Here is a 20,172-nt window from a genome sequence, read left to right as displayed (position 1 = left end):
GAAAATGAAGCTGAAAATATGTGTGTGAGACAGCCCCTTCTCCCCCCACACATGCAGCCCTTGCTCGAGTTTCCCCTCCCTTCCCGTTCAATTATGTTTAAAACGCGGTGGAGAGCGAGAACAGGCGCACCTGACAGATGTTGACCATTTTTAAACCCTGCTCGCTCTCACAAGTTCAAGAGACTCTCTAATTCACTTTGCAGTCGGGACATAACGGAGCGACGCCACTTACTGAGCTTTTGGAACACAGACCAACACACAAGGATTTTAGTGCTATGAAGCTCAGTTCAGGGTAGAGGCACTTGCAGTTCACCAAGCTTATGTGCATGCGATTTCCATTATAGTCTTTCTTGGGTTTCTGTTTCCTTGCACTTTATTGTGTTCTTCCTATATCCGTGGTTCTCATTCTCATTCTCATTAAATCAAAGTTAAACAAATAATATTAATAATAATATTCTATTGTACATTTTTTCATTTTCAAATGGTCATATTAGAACATTTGATCTTTTTTTACTACATTTAATAATTTAGCAGACACATGTATGTAGGCCTATTTATTTTTGGTATATAAAATAGCACACACTTCAATGTTTTTTGTTGTTGTTGTTGTTGTTTTGTTTTTTTAAAGGGGGGGGGGGTCTTTTCTAAAGCTCAATGTATGTATAAATTTTTAGTCATTTTATCTGGACTGGAGATTGATTCGATGAACACTTACAATTGTTTCTTTCATTTATTTATTTAAATATCTGTATCTTGACACCATTGTTAAACCAGTTGTGTAATCCAACAAATAAGGCATAATTGACTGATGGCAACACCTTTTCCACTTCCACTGATGGGTGTGATGATTAACACATTAACCGATGCGATATTTATTTTAAGCATCGGTTCACAATTAATGGAGATATTGAGAGCAAGTCTTGTGTGAAATCTGAGCGACTCCCTCAACGCCTCCCTGGCCCTTCAATATCACGCACCTCACATTTTCACGTTTAAAAAGGGTATTTGGAGAAACTCAAAATATTTCAAGGTTTTCTTCCATAACTATTTAACAGATTGTGCCGTGAAACTCGCACGTACAAATGTATTATTAAACAGTGAAAATATATGTGGGGAAAAATAACTTGTTGCTGTGATTCGAGTAATACATGTCGCCTATAGTTTATATAAAGCAGAGTTTCTTCAGTAGGACAGTGCGCTGCTGGTCCTCGTATGTGCACGTCCAGTAGACGGCGATCACACTCTAAATTAATGTAGAGCACGAGGTGACAAATTTTGCTTTTCATTTTAAACATTTTGTGGATCAAAATTATTAGAATTCCGACTAAACAAGCCCAGGGAACCTGTGAGTGAAATGGCCTTTGTAAATGTGTTTGATCTTGTTTTCCACTGATGATGTCAAATCGAACCGGGGATTATTTTACGTGTTTTTGAACAGGCGAATTGCGGAGATATTATTTTTTAATTCATTTGGAAGAATGTATCTACTTGTGATATTGTAGCCTAGCCTATTGTTTAAGTCAACATTTCTGATACCAATAAAAAAAAAAAAAAAGTGCTAGGAAATTGAGATAGGCTTACTGCAGCGTTGGGGGGGGGAAATAACATGGCAGGTTTACAGCAATTACTTTTTTTTTTTTTTGCACACTAACCATTTTTGAGCTGTTCCCCACTCTGCACTTGATGACAAAAGGCCTCACATGGCACATGCACTGGGCGTGAGTCACCTGTTTCTTAGCAACCGTCACAACATGAAAACACCTGTGGCATCAATTTATTCAAATAAGGGACTTTAAAAGGATTGTGATAAAAACTGTGATAAATAATGGAAAAGATACAGGAAACGTGTGTGTGAGGGGAACATTTCTATATAAAAAACTTGAACACAAACAGTCTGTTTGCGGAGAAGTTTATTTAATTCTTATTTGGGACATTTGTATTGTTGTGGTGAAAATCGTTGAAATAGTGTTTCAATATAATTATTGCGGTTCACATAACAGGAATTGTTCTGATAGAAAACCATATCAGCTACATTAAAATAAAAACCATTGCTCACATGTTTGAAGTTCAGTCTCCGGCGTTTCAATAAGGTGATGTGTTCAGTAAACATTAGAGCCAAAACAAACAAAAAATACTGATTTATTCCAGTGAAAAATTTACCCCAAATAACGTGTCAACAGTGGTTTGTAGCCAACTGTTTACCTTCCGCGTGCCGCAGAAAAACCCTTCAGCTGCGCCCGTGGCGCGCGCGATCTCTCCCTTGCTCGTCACCTGACCGCGAGCCATATGCAAATCAGCCCCGTCCTCAAACGCCATTGGCTCTCTCTCACTCATTTATTCCCTGTCAAAGCGCATCATATGGCCGCTCTTCCACACTAACTTTTCTAGCTTGCCGCTGAAAGTAGCTCAAAGACAATTCTGCAGTGCACTGGATGTGAAAATCACCCCGAGAGGAAGTTAGAATAAAACAAAAGGGAGACGAGCAGCCGCAAAGTTCCCATCCATCATCCTGTGTTTGGATTGTACCCATCTCCTGTTCGAGTGGCCTCTTTTGTTATTAGGAGGTTCTACGCGTGTGCGCCTGCCAGCGGACGGGGACGTGTGAATGTTTCTGTGTGTGAGCTGAGTAAGTTAAAGCCGGGTGAATGTATAGCATGATGATGGAGACGGACTTGCATTCTCCAGGAGCCCAGACTAACACAAACACGGGCCACACGGGACCCAACAGCAAAGTTAACCAAGACCGCGTCAAGAGACCTATGAACGCGTTCATGGTGTGGTCTCGGGGTCAGCGCAGAAAAATGGCTCAGGAGAATCCAAAGATGCACAACTCGGAGATCAGCAAGCGCCTCGGAGCGGAGTGGAAAGTCATGTCTGAGGCGGAAAAGCGACCCTTCATTGACGAGGCGAAAAGACTGCGCGCCATGCACATGAAGGAGCATCCGGATTACAAGTACCGACCCCGGAGGAAGACCAAGACGCTGCTCAAGAAGGACAAGTACTCTTTGGCGGGTGGCCTGCTCGCTGGATCAGGGGGCGGAGGCGGCATGGGGATGGGGATGGGGATGGGTGCAGCGGGGGTCGGGCAGAGGTTAGACAGTCCGGTGGGTCACGGTGGCAGCACCGCGGCGAGCTACGCGCACATGAACGGCTGGACCAACGGCGCGTACTCAGGCCAGGTGGCGGCTGCCGCGGCTGCTGCCGCAATGATGCAGGAGGCTCAGCTCGCCTACAGTCAGCACCCAGGCAGCGGAGCGCATCACCACCACGGGCACCACCACCATCCACACAATCCCCAGCCTATGCACCGCTACGAAATGACGGCTCTCCAGTACAGCCCCATCTCAAACTCTCAGAGCTACATGAGCGCCTCGCCGTCAGGCTATGGGGGAATATCCTACGCGCAACATCAGAACTCCAGCGTGGCTTCATCTGGGGCCATCGGCGCGCTGGGCTCGCTGGTCAAATCGGAGCCGAGCGTAAGCCCTCCCGTTACCGCTCACGCTCGAGCCCCTTGTCCCGGAGACTTGCGCGAGATGATAAGCATGTATTTACCGACGCCGGAGGGAGGGGACCCGTCCGTTCAGAGCAGACTTCACGCTGTACCGCAGCACTATCAAAGCTCCACGACGAGCGTAAACGGGACCGTTCCACTGACACACATATGAAACGATTCGCAACTACGCATCCAGACTCGAATAACCAAATATGTACCTCTTTTAGAGCATAACTACCTTTTTTGTACAGAATGTCTGTTCTTGTAAATTTGAAGGTGATTTTATTTAAATATAGGCTAATACTTAAACTGAAGGGTGTCCTCGGGATGTTGTCTGAATAATTTGTCCGGAATGACACCATATGCGTGAGCTTTACACATTTGCGAGGGATTCATTATTCTTTTGTGAGTGAGTGTGTGTGTGTGTGTGTGTGTGTGTGTGTGTGTGTGTGTGTGTGTGTGTGTGTGTGTGTGTGTGTGTGTTTGTGTGTTTGTGTGTATGAGAGAGATGGTAGGCTACTATGTTTTAAAAAAGAGTGGTTGCAACAGTGAATAGTCAAAATACAATGTTTTTAAAGTTTTCTAAGATTTTTCTCTATCACATTTTGAGTTGTCAACACGTGAGTTACTGTATTTGCTCTATTCCTTATTTGTTTGTTGTATTTTTCCCTTGTACATTGTGAATATATTACAGAGAAGATTGATACACATCTGTAAATATAATTCGGATTTGCCAGGAAAAAGAGGAAACGTTTTGCGTTGATGTGAGAAGAATAAATTTGCTTTTGCTCTGATTCTGGAAAGTTAGTTTGCTGTGTTGTTTTGCTTTTTATCCCACGAACCTCGCGATTAAGCAGCTGGAAATAGAATATTCTAAATGTGATAACGTTTATATGTGTGTATAAACCACTAAATTTAGTCACTCTCTGCTTGATCTATTCTGAATCTTTTTTTTATATATTGGGACAAAACAATGTGTAAGAACGAATTATTCAATTGGAAATATTTTCAGCACAGTATTAGGCTATTTTAATTATATAGGTGTAGCATTCAGGCTATCAGATATAAAATGTAAAATTGAAACATATTTTTGTATCTTCAACTGAGGTAAAAACAAAACAAACAAAAAACGACTGAAAATTGAATGGGACACTATACGCATATGTAGGACCACGTGCAATTGTGTTTATTATTATTAGAAATCACGTTTTAATTTCCAAATAATTTTCCATAGCTATTACATTTTCTCAGGTAAGTTTTTTTTTTTTTAAAGTCACTGGCTATAGCCTATTACTCAATGAATATCACTTTATTGAATGTAAACGTTTTAAACGAGTTTTATACACTTATAAACGCTCCACTTAGATCGTGTTGTGTCTGTCTAATAAATGAAACCTCTTCAGATCGCTTGATAATTACTATTTATTTGATGCCACTATTTTTGTTGAGCGTGATCAGCTGCTTTAATTGCGACAAAGCTATTTTACAGTAAGGAAACCTTCTGTATTTTGTTTCTTTCAATAAGCCTTCCGTGGCGTTGTCGCTGTGTCTTGATGCATATGATGGAGGTCAAAGTTCAAGACCTCTCAAAATAAAGAGTGTCCAATGAAAAACGAAGAACAGCAAATAGAGAGCGAACCACATTATTCATTGTTCAAAGGACCAACCCCTGTTTTTTCCCTGTGAGCCCCGGATTGTGCAGACATATGCTTTAAATCCGCTCCACTTCAATTAAATCCGCCCGGGTTCCCGCGAGCCACTCATGACTATATTTACCGGATATGGAATAATTGCGTTCTAAATCTCCTAATGGAATTAAAAATGTTACTGTTTATTTTCACTTTTGATATGCATTTTAAGAAGAATTCAAATTATTTTTTTATTCGCCTTGTGGCTTATTTTCTTTTACTAAAATTGACAACCTAATTTTCTTATAATTGAATCAGTGGTGGGCCGTCAAGCAAATGTTGCTCGTATCCTCCGTGGGGTGTCAGTGGGATTAAGATGAATGCAGAGTGCGTGGCAGAGAGTGTTTTGTGTCAGGGAAAGAGGAGGATTAGACAGCCCTAAAAGCTGAACCCCCGGGTCAGCGACAAGTCACATTCTTATTACAATGACACCCACCGGAAGAGTGACGTGACGCGGGAGCTTTCCCGCAACAAGTAGCAGGATTCAGGGAGCTCTTTCAACTTCAGTTCTTTTCTTTCTTTTTTTTTAACTCCACAGACGACCGTGAGAATGTCGACGAAGAAGTTTCAATTTAATCTTTGTAACAAAAATGGATAGGACTCAAGCAAATTAGTTTGGGAACAAATAACGTAGCTCTTTTATTTTTAAAGAACGACATGAAAAACTTTTGCTTTTTTTTAAATTATTATTATTTTTAGTGGACAGGACGCTAAAAATACTATATCATTTTATAGACATTTTCCTTATTTAAAGAAAATATATTTTAAAATAAACTCTGTCCTCGCATGCACAAGGGTAGGGCAATACACAACATTGTTGTTCTTCTTGGCAACGCGGATTTGCATCCAGAAACAAAAAGAGTGAGCCCAGCTTGGGCACCAGTCCAGCAGACTGGCAAATCTCACCCTATTCACCTTCCCCGTTTCCTGGCAGAAGTAAAGAATACAACCGCAAATACCCCCAACACATCTATAATAGCTAGACAGACCTTTATCACCTTTACACCGCCATGTTCTAAAGTGAAATGGTAAAAAATTGGCTTGTATATTTTGTCATTTGTAAGACCGGCGATCCTTTGCACTCGCTGTCATAAATGTTCCTAATTAGCATCGGGTTTATCATACCCCTGCATGTTTTCTTGCCTCTTCAGAAAAAAAAGCCGGTTGCCGTTCTGCTACGGAAGATTACGGAGACAGATTGCAGAGGACGAATGTGCGGCGCCAGATTAGCGGGGAATAGAAACAGCAACTGGGCCAATAAATTCCTTGCGCGGGCCTTATCGTGAAATTACACGTTGACATGTTTAACAATCTCGCAGTCTTTTTTCCTAATCCACAAACCTCCAAGAGGCACGAGACGTTGTGTGCTACAGTCGCTTTAGACTTGGTTAAATGTTTACCGAATAGGCTAAAACCTAAATGTTCCACAAAATATTAGGGGGCAACTTTCTTTCTCTTTTGTTTAAATAAAAAATGTAGCCTATAGTTTTTCCTCTAACCTTTGTGTTTGTCTACTCTTTATTGAACGTGAATCACGATAACCTTGCAAATCCGGCTTTTTAAGATCATCTTTCCTTACGCCGTACGTCCAAACGTTTGTCTTCCACATGCATTTCAATAATGTTCAAATCATCCGGCTTGAGATCTATAAGCACTGCACTTGTTACTATCCTCAAAAACATACTATATGAGACTGACATGAGCAGATTTAAACCTGCCATTGGGAAGAAAGGTGATGCATTTAACACACACATTTGTTATTTATAGGCTTAATTTCATATAGACCTATTATATAATATAAAGTCGTTCTACACTAATTAATGCCTTCTTTTGTTATATAAAAACAGGTATACAAATGATTTTTTACCAACACTTTTAAAATAGCCTGTAAAAAACGTATTTTTCTTTTGTCAAATCAACTTATAAATGAGGTTCAGATAACATCATATTTTGAGTTTCTGTTGACAGTCTGCTTCATTGTTTTAACTCAATTTTTTATTTCAATGAACTCCAAATTTGAGAGCAACCAGGTAACTTACTTTTTTATGTTAAACCAACAATATATTTTTTTACAGTACTCCTGCGCATCAAAAATGCTGGGTTGTTTCAAACCAGTCCAATATGGACAAAACAATCCATTGGTTTAAACAATTTAAACCTATAGGTTCATTTAAACCAACGTTTGGGTTTGTCCATATTTGACCCAACCCAGCATTTTTAGAGTGTATAGTGAAAATTGGCTTTGTAGTTTGCAATGACTTAAAATGTGCATAATTTATTAAGTGTCCCTTTGTTTATGACAAACTGAAGGCAAGGAGAAGGATCCCTTTAAGCATGTAATGAGTTTACGAGTGGTCAGAGGCTCTGGTTAATTTACGAACGTTTTTACGTGCTACTTAGGCAAAGACGCTCGTAGGAAACGTGCCGTAGAGATTAAGTACATGCGACTAAAGTTCTGTTCAGCGCTTCGGGAAGCACACGGTAGTTAGCGAGTTATCTCTTTCTCTTAGTCTCTTTTTCCCGCATACACACACACAACTCTTACTCTCCCCTGTTACTGTCCGCCTGTGCGAGGGCCTGCGGCGAAGTGATTGTGAGAGACTCTGTTGGAATTTGGCAGCGCGCGGCTTTGGAACGGCGCCCCACGCTGACTGTCATTCAGCGGGTCTGCGCGACTCACTGTGCAGTTGGGAAGTGTCGCACATCCGTGCACTCATTGGCCTTACAAAGCTGATTACAAGCATCAGCGAATTCCTGAAGGCAATGAGAGGCGATGCAGGTGCACGAGAGTAAGTTCCCGGTTGGAACATGCGCGGATGTAGCTGAAAGTTGTGAACATCCAAAACCCAATCAGACTGTGAGATATTGCCTGTCTGAAGCGAATCAGTACACTATCTTTAAAAAGACTGGAAAATGGAAACCATCTTTGCAAAATATATACCATTTCTGAAAAATAAATGATATTTCTATGATTGAGAGACTTACTGGCGAAAGATCATTTAACAGTCCTTCGAGGAGCTTTATGTTAATATTATGTGGATGTTTCGTTCATTTAGGAATGTTTTGTTCAACCTAGATTTGGAAATCATTTGAATACACACGTGGATTAAAAATATTTAAGTTAGTTTTGATTTTCTAGATTTTAAAATATTTATTTTTATTACCTCAGACATCCTTAAACTCAGTCCAAATACGACACCTTTTGTTTAGACTGTAATCCAAGGTCTAAGCAGCCTCATCATGTCTGTTGTTTTGGCTAATAATTTTGGCATCTAACCCACTTTTCGAAGGGCTGACAGCAGTCTTGTGCTGCTGTCCTTAAGAATGCGACTTATGTCCAGAATGAAGTGCGTGTGGGTTTAAATAACAGATTGATTTCGAAACGTTTTCAGAAAAGAATTATATAACCATTCAAATCAAGAGGAGCGCGAGACTGGAATCTTTCGATGTCTCTTCTTCCTCACGTTCCTCGAAGGGAGATCCGTCACCTGAGAGTTGTCACCCCGCTGTCACTTGCTGATTAACGGACAAAAGAGGTCTCCCGGACGGTCTGTGGCTGCCAGTCAACCAGAACGGACTATGCAAATAGCCCGGAGAAGGCGAGAAGATGGCGAACACTGCTCTCAATTGTTCTGTGGATTCCACAGCTTTCCGTGCGCAGCTGCAGTTGCCCAGGACACTATTTTGCATTCGCGAGCAGAAACCTTAAATGTCTCAGCTAAACAGACATCTATAACAGTTGTCCTTAACAAGTGGAAAGATTTAACATCACTGTTATAGCCTACATAGACTAAATATGAAAATGTGAAGAATGAAACGAGATAAAAGGAAACTTTAGAGTGTCACACCGACCAATCGTCAGTAAGAGTGCGCACGGAGCTGTCCAGGTGCTGAAATACAACATGCTGAAGGTGTGGCTTGCAAAGGTTTCAAACATCAAACGAGCAGTTCCTTACACCAGGTATATGTTTTACTTTACAGGTGGTAGCCTATCTACAGCATTGGCCTGCTATTAATAAGTTTTCAGTAGCAGAATTAAGGCAGATTGGGACAGTTTTTGAATTTCCGCCTTGTGTAAGATTTCTTGCCATAAATGAAAAACATCAGCCCAACACGGTACATTTCTGTAATACTGAAAATGTTACCCATCCACTTGAACAGGAAACAAGTTCATATTATAAGGATGCGTGACATACACTTTTATGTAAACTGAGCCAAAGCCTCTTTTTCTTTGGTAACATTTGGGTGATTGGGACACGACCATTGGTTAATTAGGACAGCACATCTTATCATTGATTTAGGCTAGCAGTGAAAGCATATTCATTAGCCTACACAAGTTAGTTCATACTTTGATATACTTTATTTCATGTTTATCTTTATTAAAAGTCCATGTTTATTTCTCACTTTTATTTTTCAACGTTTCGGCTATTAATTCATCCAAAATTCACAGTAGGCTACAACACATGGAATTGAGGTAAAAGAAGGCTTGAACTCCAAAAGTCATTGAAAAGTGTATTTCAGGGTCAACTTCCTGTTTGATGCTTGCCCCGCCCTCCTAGCCTACATGATGTCACACCAGTAAAGGCATCCAATTTTGATTATGTGGTCTCACAGCTGCGACTCAGCAAAAAAGTTTTTTTATTTCACTCATTAGGTGAGAAAATAAACTCTGTATAGTTTTACTGTCCTATTTGACCTTATGTCCCAGTCACCCTTAAGCCACCCTATTTAAAAGTAGCCCTGGCTCGTCTCAACTCATTTCCACCTATCAGTACAGAGTTCTACAGGAATTACTTATTTTTGTTGGCCAAAACCCAGAAACGTTCTATCGTCCTGAAGTCAATGGGTGTTTTTGGTTAAATGCCTGAAAAAAAGTTCTGTGCTGAACACAAGCTCAACATATTTTCACATTTTATTCTACTACATAAAATACATGTAATACCCCCTTGTGTTTTTTGTTTGTTTGTTTGTACTTGTCTTGAAAAAGGTGGTTGCTAAATATGGGACTATACAGAGGTTCTCAGGGACATTAAACATCATCAAGCCGAACATATAAAATCATCTACTCACTAGTCCACTTTTACAGACTCATAGTGTTTATATAACCATGCTTTTGCAAACTATAGTAACTCAAACTGTCAGGAAAAATGCTTGGAAATTATGACTGAAAAAGTTGTTGGAAACGTAATGGTGGTGATGTTGAAGTCATGTAACCGTATGTAGTTTGTTTATAGATGTGTAGCTTGTTTATAGTTTATCTTTTTATTTCTGCCAATTGTATTTAGGCTTCATCATGATCATGATGAATAAACATGTAATAATTATAAACCTCTGTTGAGTCACAGAGGTTATTTTCAATCCAAAAGCAATTGGGAAAAAACGTTTTTTTTTGTCGAGTGGACCAGGGTGATGTGAACTTCCCGCTTGGACACAAAAATATGTCATCACTGCAGCAATCTATAGCTGTGAGCATAGCATTTTTCATGGCTGTAGGAGGATAGTCTAAAAAGGCAACACACGTCTAAATGTGTGGCACAAGATCAAGTAATTATGTTTTACCTTACATTATATGCAGTTATATACTCTCTCTCTCTCTCTCTCTCTCTCTCTCTCTCTCTCTCTCTCTCTCTCTCTCTCTCTCTCTCTCTCTCTCTCTCTCTCTCTCTCTCTCTCTCTCTCTCTCTCTCTCTCTCTCTCTCTCTCTCTCTCTCTCTCTCTCTCTCTCTCTCTCTCTCTCTCTCTCTCTCTCTCTCTCTCAATCACCCTTACACCATTTGCAATTGACTGCAATTTGCAGCTGGCTGGTGGGTAAAGCCTCACCTCTCCTCTGGCTTTTGGCTTTGGTTGGTCAGAGCTGCCAAAAAATAAAAGGCTGTAAATTAGCCCAATTTATGATGCCTACTGTGCAATTCACTGATGCTTCCCATGAAGTGCCAGTGGGTGAGGGTACAAAAAAACAGACGGAACATTTTGTTGCCCCGTGGGGCAGTTCATTAGCACATAATAACCACTTAATCATGAGATGAAGTCAAAGTCTTCCTCTCGTGTAGCGCCATTTGGTGCTTTCTTGGTTGGGATGGAGTTTAGGGTGGCACATACCCAACTGTGGCCAATGGGCAGGATGCCCGTGAATATTTGTGTAGGTGTAGTTGTGTGCATGTTTCTTGGATCTCTCAATGTTCAGCAGCATGTAAATCCTCAGCTTGGATTTACTTAACCACATGCATGTTATTGAGATTCTCCTTAACAAGATACACAACGTACATCATACTGAGCTAAGTGAAATGAATCTAAACTGGCATGATGTGGCCTAATGGTTAAAGTTCTGAGCTGCTAACTAAATAGGACTTTTACCATTGTGCATTACAGCCCCCATGAAATAAAAATGGACAAGTCTTGTTTTTAATGGAAAAATTCTGTATTTATTATAGGCTAAATAATTTATCCATGCAATTTCTTTTAAATTCATGTGCATTTGTAATCTTTAATCACAATAACTTCCCCTCCCTCTTGCAGTGACATCTCTTCTCTGATGACGTGTTTACCGGCGCGAGGGCGGGGCAACCTAGCTGTCACTCACATGACATCACAGCAATAGCAAACCATCCAATCAACTCCCAATGGACAAAATCAAGTCCCGCCCTACCTTTTTTCTTAGTCGAGAAGCTGTTTCACTCAGATATATGTCACAATAGGGGAAAAAAATCTATCACAACTTTTCTTTCATTCTGACTGTAAGTGTTCTCTTAATTATTTTTGAATTAAAAAAATATAGCTGTGTGTCAAATGAGCAATATTTAGTGAATTAGTTAACTGGTTCAATCTACAAATTCATGGTCTTATAAGGATAATTTAAGGGGAAAATTTGACTTAAAATCAGGACATATGTGCTACTTACAGTAGATCTAAATGCTGCTATATTTCCTAACAGTTTAGTCAAATAAAACAACATTATCACTTCAAAACATTCTAAAATACTTTTAAACAAATGTAATGATTAGGGTTTAAATTCTTAGAGGGTATTCTTCCTCTAATAGGTGAAGTATGTTGTTGTAAGCAGAACTAGAGCAGAAGAGGGAAGCTTGATGATTTTCACATGACTTAAAAAAGAGTAGAAAAGCAGACAACAAAGGCAAAGGGAGAAACTAAAAGGGAAGAGTGTTAGAAGAGTGTGCATGAGCTGGGTAAATAGCAGTTATCCCTAAGGTCCACCTTTGACATGTCCAACCTTTAAAGAGGCATCTACTCTTTTGTTTTCATGATGACAACAGTGTGAATGTGAAATATGTATACATAGTTGGTAGTACTGCTAATTAAAAATAAGTTTGATGAATTACAAACTGAAACATTCGATTGTCATAAAAAAGAATGGCAATGTCAACAATCCTAATATATATCAAAATAAATATCATATGCACAAAATACATTTACAATGTAAATTAAAGCTGCAAGCAGCATTTATCGGGGTTCAAGCATTTAAGGCCTTTAAGCAGAAAAGCATCAAAAGTTATTAAGTTTTATTTAGCAAGCATGTAACCACTGACATAATAGATGGAAAAGACCATTTACAGCCAATACAGGCAATGTACCATTGGAAATATATGGTTTTAAAGCTTTTTATAGGAGTTATAGTGCCATCTATGGATTGATCTCCATAAAATTGTTTACTGTGACCTCAAATTGAACCCATACACATGTGTACTGAGTTTGGTGAAGATATCTCATTTACTTCTTGAGTTATAGCCATTTTAGTAAAATAGGCTCCTCCCACAATAATTTACCACATTCTAGTATTATTTACTATGATTCTAGCATGATTGACATAGTTTACCATGATTTTATCTTAGTTTACCTTGATTTACCATATTCTAGCATGATTTAGCATGATATACTACATTCTAGTATGATTTACCATTGTTTACTGTGATTCTAGCATGGTTTACCATAGTTTATTATGATTTATCATAGTTTACCATGATTTACCCTGTTCTAGCATGATTTACCATGATATACCACATTCTAACATGATTTACCATAGTTTATCATGGTTTACCATGATTTACCCTGTTCTAGCATAGTTTACCATGATTTACCACGTTCTAGAATGATTTGCCAGGATTCTAGCATGGTTTACCTTGATACACCACATTATAGTATTATTTACTATGATTTACCATGTTTCTAGCAATTATGTGAAGTGTCAGTGCAAATGAAGTGATAAACACTGACAAAATCTGATTGTGTTATAATAGTTATTGTTATATAAGTGATTTTTAGAGTCTAAATATGAATGTGAGCACATGTGAAAAGACTTCATTAATAAGTAGAATGGCCAGCAGAGGGCAGAAGAAGACCACTTATTGGCTCACTTTCACTTTAAACTTCATGATTTTCACCAGTTTTCTGGACTAAAGCAAACCAGTTTTTCCATGTTAACTCAATAATGCATGCTTATTGACACACACACACACACACACACACGCACACACGCACACACACACACACACACACACACACACACACACACACACACACACACACACACACACACACACACACACACACACACACACACACACACACACACACACACACACACACACACACAGAGAAATAAACATACACAAATACAAATATGTTTTTAATGTTTTGGAATATGTTATTGAGAAAATATATGTATTGGTCTATTAGAATTCCTTTGTGATCTAATAATATAAAAAAGAAAAGAAAAAATGATTGCTTTTTAAAGCATTTGTTTGTTTCCCAATACTGAAAACGAATGAAAAGGTCATGCGTAATACTGCTGCTCCCTCTAGTGGACAGTGGTATTACAGCTTCCATCTTACAGTTGAAGTGATTGAATGAATTAATGAATGGGAATTTGGTTTTTCACTTATATCTCGGGAACCAGAAGGCGAAAAATTCTGAAACTCAGAGCATAGATAGTGCTTGAGGAGCCCTGTTGAATGAGACCATCAATTATTTACTATGATTTACCATGTTTCTAGCGTGATTTACCACATTACTAGCAATTATGTGAAGTGTCAGTGCAAATGAAGTGATAAACACTGACAAAATATGATTGTGTTATAATAGTTATTGTAATATAAGTATGTTCCATGTTAACTCAATAATGCATGCTTACACACACACACACACACACACACACACACACACACACACACACACACACACACACACACACACACACACACACACACACACACACACACACACACAGATACAAATATGTTTTCAATGTCTTTAGGATGTGTTATTGTGAAAAAATATTTTAATGGTCTAACCATTTCATATATTTCATTGTGATCTATATTATCAGTCCAATAATAATAATAAAAAAAATAGCTTTAACCATTTGTTTGTTGGCCAAAGCTGAAAGCTGATAAAAAGATTAATACTATGTCTAATACCATGTCTAATACTGCTGCTCCCTCTAGTTGACAACAGTGGAATTACAGCCTCCATCTTACAGTTGAAGTGTTTGAATGAATGAATGGGAATTTGGTTTTTCACTTATATCTCGAGAATGCCCAGGGCAAATTACACCACATTTGAATCGAAGCTAGTCAAGGACGGGCCCTTTCCAACGAGCTCTCACACAAGGTTCGGGGTGGTTTGGGTCGGGAGTTGCGGCCGTTCAAAGTCGGGGGTCCGCGGGCTTGCGATGCGCGGGGGGGCGCGCTCCCGAGGCCCGCGAGGACACGTTTCGATCAAGAGCGTGGAGAGGACCTTACCATCAAAATTTGAGCGCGCAACGACTTTCCGTTTTCAAGTTATGAGTGAAATTGTACTGGGGGGGCGTGGCCTAGATGCCGTTTTACTTTCGTTTTCATGTTAAATGTTAAAATAATGATTTTATAAAGTCTAAATATGAATTATATAACAATATTACGGAGTAGTATGATGAAATGACAGCAGGGGGCAGTAAAATACCACTTATTGGCTTAATATGTCATGGTATTCATTTTAAGGCTACATATTGAAGTGACCCTATTATAGCCATCCAAATGAAGAAGTTATACTTTTTCTGATAATTATTTATCTAGAGAGTCCAGAGAATTGCACTGCACTGGTTTTGAACATTATTATATGAACATTATATGTTCATAGATGGAAAACACTATTTACAGCCAATACAGGCAATTTACCATAGGAAATATATGTTTTTAAAGCCTTTTAACAGTTATAGCGCCACCTATGGTCCGATCTCCATAAAATGTTGCATGCTTGTTAATGATGTTATGTCACATATGCTCATCAATTTTTGTGAAGTTCTGAGTTTTCGTTTAGGATTTATAGGCTTTTTAGTGCATTTTGCCACGCCCATTTTCTTTATGACCCAATTTACCCATGCGAAAAATGCAAAAGTTAAACTTTTTTTCGATAATTATTGATCTAGAGAGTCCAGAGAATTGTCCTAGACTGGTCTGGTTCCGATCGGGCGAAAAACCAGGGACTAGTTCGCAAAAGTAGGTTTTTAACATATTCATGAATAATTAATTAATGGTTTGATTGACATTAGTGGTTCTTGAGGCAAAGTTGTTGAGCATGAGCAGATCTATCAAATGATATGCATTTTATGACGATATGTGTAACACCACGTGATTACAGAGCCAAAAAAACTCGTTAGCGCCAACTAGTGGCCGATTTCTTTCAAAATTCTTACAGACCTCTAGGGCCATGAGTCGAACATGCCCATCGAGTTTCGTTCCGATCGACGTCCGTTAACCTTGTCTTATAGGTGCTCAAACTTCATTGGCCGATGGCGGCCATGTTTTTTGAGATACACCAATGTCCTCATAGACATACATGGCACCTTGGACCAAGACACTGCATACCAATTTTCAAGTCAATCGGACTAACGGTCAGGTGGTTATGGGCCGTTTTATGTTTTTTTCATGTTATAGCGCCACCATGTGGCCATTCGCCGCGGTTTTTTTACTGTGACCTCAAATTGACCTCTTACACATTTGTACCGAGTTTGGTGAAGATACCTCATTTACTTCTGGAGTTATAGCCGTTTTAGTAAAATAGGCTCCTCCCACAACATACATTTGGGCGCCCCTTAGCGACCGTGAATGGAAATTTCAACTTTTTTTCGATAATTATTGATATTCAGACTCCAGAGAACATTTCTGCACTGGTTTGGTTCCGATCGGGCAAAAAACCAGGGACTAGTTCGCAAAAGTAGGTTTTTGACAAAATTCAAAATGGCGGAAAATCTATCATGGCGGAAATGAAATCGGAGATATACGTTTTGTTCGTCAGGCATCCAGCTTTCCAATGATATAAGACACTTGAGTCTACAACATACGGTCTAGGAGTTATGAGCAGTTTCGCGCTTTTGGTCGCTATAGCGCCACCTATGGGCCATTCGAGGTCATAATTTGATAACCTCTCCTCGATTTTTGTACTACCATATGGCAAAGTTTCAAAGTTCCAGCTCTTACGGTTTGGGCTGCACGATGCGTTTTACGGCAGAAGAAAAATAATAATAATTAAAGCTGCAAGCAGCATTTATCGGGGTTCAAGCATTTAAGGCCTTTAAGCACATAAGCATTTAAGACATTACGTTTTATTTAGCAAGCTTTTAACCACTGAAATAATAGATGGAAAAATCCATTTACAGCTAATACAGGCAATTTACCATAGGAAATACATGGTTTTCAAACCTTTTTGCCAGTTATAGCGCCACCTATTGTCCAATCTCCATGAAACTCTGCATGCTTCTTCACCATGTTATGACACATATGCCCACCAATTTTCGTGAAGTTCTGAGTTTTTATTTATGATTTATAGGCATTTTAATGTATTTTGCCAAGCCCCTTTTATAAATTACCCTATTACAGCCACCCAAATGCAAAAGTTCAACTTTTTTTCGATAATTATTGATCTAGAGAGTCCAGAGAATTGTCCTAGACTGGTCTGGTTCCGATCGGGCGAAAAACCAGGGACTAGTTCGCAAAAGTAGGTTTTTAACATATTCATGAATATTTAATGAACGGTTTGATTGACAGCAATGGTTCTTGAGGCAAAGTTGTTCAGCATGAGCAGATCTATCAAATGATATGCATTTTGTGATGATAAGTGTAACACCACGTGATTACAGAGCCATAAAACTCGTTAGCGCCAACTAGTGGCCGATTTCTTCCAAAATTCTTCCAGACCTCTAGGGGCTTGAGCCGAACATGCCCACCGAGTTTCGCTCCGATCGGACTTCGTTAACGGTGCTCAAATTTCATTGGCCAATGGCGGCCATGTTTTTCGAGATACGCCAATATCCTTTTAGACATACATGGCCCCTTGGGCCAAGACACTGCATACCAAATTTCAAGTCATTCGGAAAAACGGTCAGGTGTCTATAAGTTTTTATTGTTTTATAGCGCCACCATGAGGCCAATCGACGCAATTTTTTTACTGTGATCTCAAATTGACCTCCTACATATATGTACCAAGTTTGGTGAAGATATCTCATTTCGTTCACGAGTTATAACAATTTTAGTAAAACTGACTCCGCCTCCTTCGAACATTTTGGCACTCCATAGCGACCTTGAATCGAAATTTCAACTTTTTTTCGATAATTATTGATCTTCAGACTCCAGAGAACATTTCTGCACTGGTTTGGTTCCGATCGGACAAAAAACCACAGACTAGTTCGCAAAAGTAGGTTTTTGACAAAATTCAAAATGGCGGAAAAATTTGCATACCGGAAATGAAATCGGAGATATACGTTTTTTCCGTCTTGAGCCAAGGATTACAGTGATATAAGACACTTGAGTCTACGACAAACCGTCTAGGAGTTATTAGCGATTTTATACTTTTGCTTACTATAGCGCCACCTATTGGCCAATCGGGGTCATAATTTGATAACCTCTCCTCGATTTTTGTACTACCTTCTGGCAAAGTCTCAAGTCTCCAGCACTTACGGTTTGGGCTGCACGATGCGTTTTACGGCGGAAGAATAATAATAAAAATCAGGACGATTACAATAGGGTTTCAGCACTTCGTGCTTGAACCCCTAAAAATCAGGACAATTACAATAGGGTTTCAGCACTTCGTGCTTGAACCCCTAAAAATCAGGGCAATAACAATAGGGTTTCAGCACTTCGTGCTTGAACCCCTAATAAGAAGAGACGTTTTTGCCAGTTATAGCGCCACCTATTGTCCGATCTTCACGAAACTTGGCATGCTTCTTCACCATGTTAGGACACATATGCTCATCGATTTTTGTGAAGTTTGGTGTTTTCCCTTAGGTTGTATAGGCTTTTGAGTGTTTTTTGTCCCTCCACTTTCCTAAATGACCCTGTTACAGCCAGGCAAATGCAAAAGTTCAACTTTTTTTCGATAATTATTTATCTAGAGAGTCCAGAGAATTGTCCTAGACTGGTCTTGTTCCGATTGGACCAAAAACCAGGGACTAGTTCGCCAAAGTAGGCTTTGGACAAAAGTGGCCATATAAAATTCAAATCGGGATTTGGAGATAGCCATGTTGTTCGTCTGGAGCCAGGGATCACAGTGATGCTAAATTTGAGCCTCTATGACAAAGTATGTAGGAGTTATGACCAATTTAGTAAATGTGGTCATTATAGCACCACCTATGGGCCGATTGGGCTCAGTCCGTGTATCTGAGTAGCGAGCAATACTACTACCATCTGGCCAAGTTTCAAGTCTCTAGGTCTTACGGTTTGGGCTGCACAATGCGTTTTAGGGAAGAATAATAATAATAATTAAAGCTGCAAGCAGCATTTAGCGGGGTTCAAGCATTTAGGGTCTTTAAGCACATAAGGCAGTTTAGTGAGTTGTCTGAGTTTTTGTTTAGGATTTACAGGCTTTTGAGTGTTTTTTGCCATACACATTTTCTAAATGATCCTGTTATGGCTACCCAATGGGTAAAGTTAAAGTTTTTTATATAATTAATAATCTAGAGCTTCCAGAGAATTGTACTGCACTGGTATATTTCCGATCGGACGAAAAACCTAGGACTAGTTCGCAAAAGTAGTTTTTTTAACATAATCGCAAGTATTTAATGAACAAATTGATTGACAGCAGTAGTTCTTGAGGCAAAGTTGTTCAGTATGAGGAGATCTATCAAATGATATGCATCACGTGATTACATAGCCGTAAAACCTGTTAGCGTCAACTAGTGGCTGATTTTTCAAAATTCTTACAGACCTCTAGGGCCACGAGTCGAACATGCCCACCTAGTTTCGTTCTGATCGGCCTCCGTTAAGAGCAAACTAACAGCTTTGAATTAAAATGGTGAGGTATCCTGTTGTAAACATCAACCATGCCTGTTGACAGTTCTCTTTTGTGGGAAGGGAATGAAAAGTTCTCAAATCCGCAGCACAGCCTCAGACATAACATTTATATCCATGATCTGCCATTTTCACTATTGTCCTTGCTTGCTTCTTCACAATACCTGCAGATCTTCTGATGATTCGGCTGTGCAGGTCCACATTAACAGTGCCTGGCCTAGAACATGGACTGGAAAATGCAAATTTGGGGGGTATAAATATTAATGATCCTGACTCCAACGTCACAGTCGGTGTTATGGTGGGATTCACTCATTTTTCAGCGGTCTTTTGCAAACAGGAGATTTACACATGAAGGAGGAAACAATGGTGTTTGAGGCTCACGGTATGTCAGTTCCATGTCCAGAACTCTTATCATTCAACTATGCCAAGATAAATACAGTTTTCAATTGTATGGCACCTTTAAAATAGATGATTAGTAATATAATGCTTACTTGGAGTCTGAAATGGCTTTAACAAAAGAAGAAAAATATTCTTAGATTTCTGTTCATTCTAATCATGTACAAATAAAGTAGCACAGTAAGATTACATTTATTTGAATGCATTAGTGAGTGTGTGATTGTGCTGTATGTGCAGCGTGTCAATACTAAAAGTGAAGGTGTAGTTGATATCTTTGGTGATAATATCTGTAGTAATCATAAAAAAACAATTAAGA

The 20,172-nt window shown here is 39.3% G+C and overlaps 1 protein-coding gene and 1 long non-coding RNA gene across 4 annotated transcripts; one reads left to right on the top strand and one right to left on the bottom strand.

Moving 5' to 3' along the window:
* The first annotated feature begins 1,889 nt into the window (after positions 1-1,889).
* On the top strand, positions 1,890-4,513 carry sox1b (SRY-box transcription factor 1b). 3 transcript variants are annotated; one of them, XM_082164726.1, is made up of 2 exons: positions 1,890-3,953; positions 4,005-4,513. In XM_082164726.1, the coding sequence occupies exon 1, from the start codon at positions 2,646-2,648 to the stop codon at positions 3,666-3,668; it is 1,023 nt and encodes a 340-aa protein (XP_082020852.1). In that variant the 5' UTR covers positions 1,890-2,645; the 3' UTR covers positions 3,669-3,953; positions 4,005-4,513. The 3 variants fall into 3 exon arrangements, with proteins under 3 accessions (XP_082020852.1, XP_082020850.1, XP_082020851.1); XM_082164724.1 differs by having other exon boundaries at positions 1,890-3,957; XM_082164725.1 differs by having other exon boundaries at positions 1,890-3,973; positions 4,012-4,513.
* A 9,183-nt stretch (positions 4,514-13,696) lies between these two features.
* Positions 13,697-14,726, bottom strand: LOC309495776. Its single transcript, XR_014204821.1, has 2 exons — positions 13,962-14,726; positions 13,697-13,923 (listed from the first exon to the last, which is right to left on the bottom strand). It is a non-coding gene; the product is annotated as an uncharacterized lncRNA (long non-coding RNA).
* Between the last annotated feature and the right edge of the window lie 5,446 nt (positions 14,727-20,172).

This window comes from Leuciscus leuciscus (assembly GCF_965113295.1).
Source record: "Leuciscus leuciscus genome assembly, chromosome: 3".
In the NCBI taxonomy this organism is placed as follows: Eukaryota; Metazoa; Chordata; class Actinopteri; order Cypriniformes; family Leuciscidae; genus Leuciscus; species Leuciscus leuciscus.
Note: the sequence above shows the minus strand (reverse complement) of the source record. Positions and strands in the feature narration are given on the sequence as shown.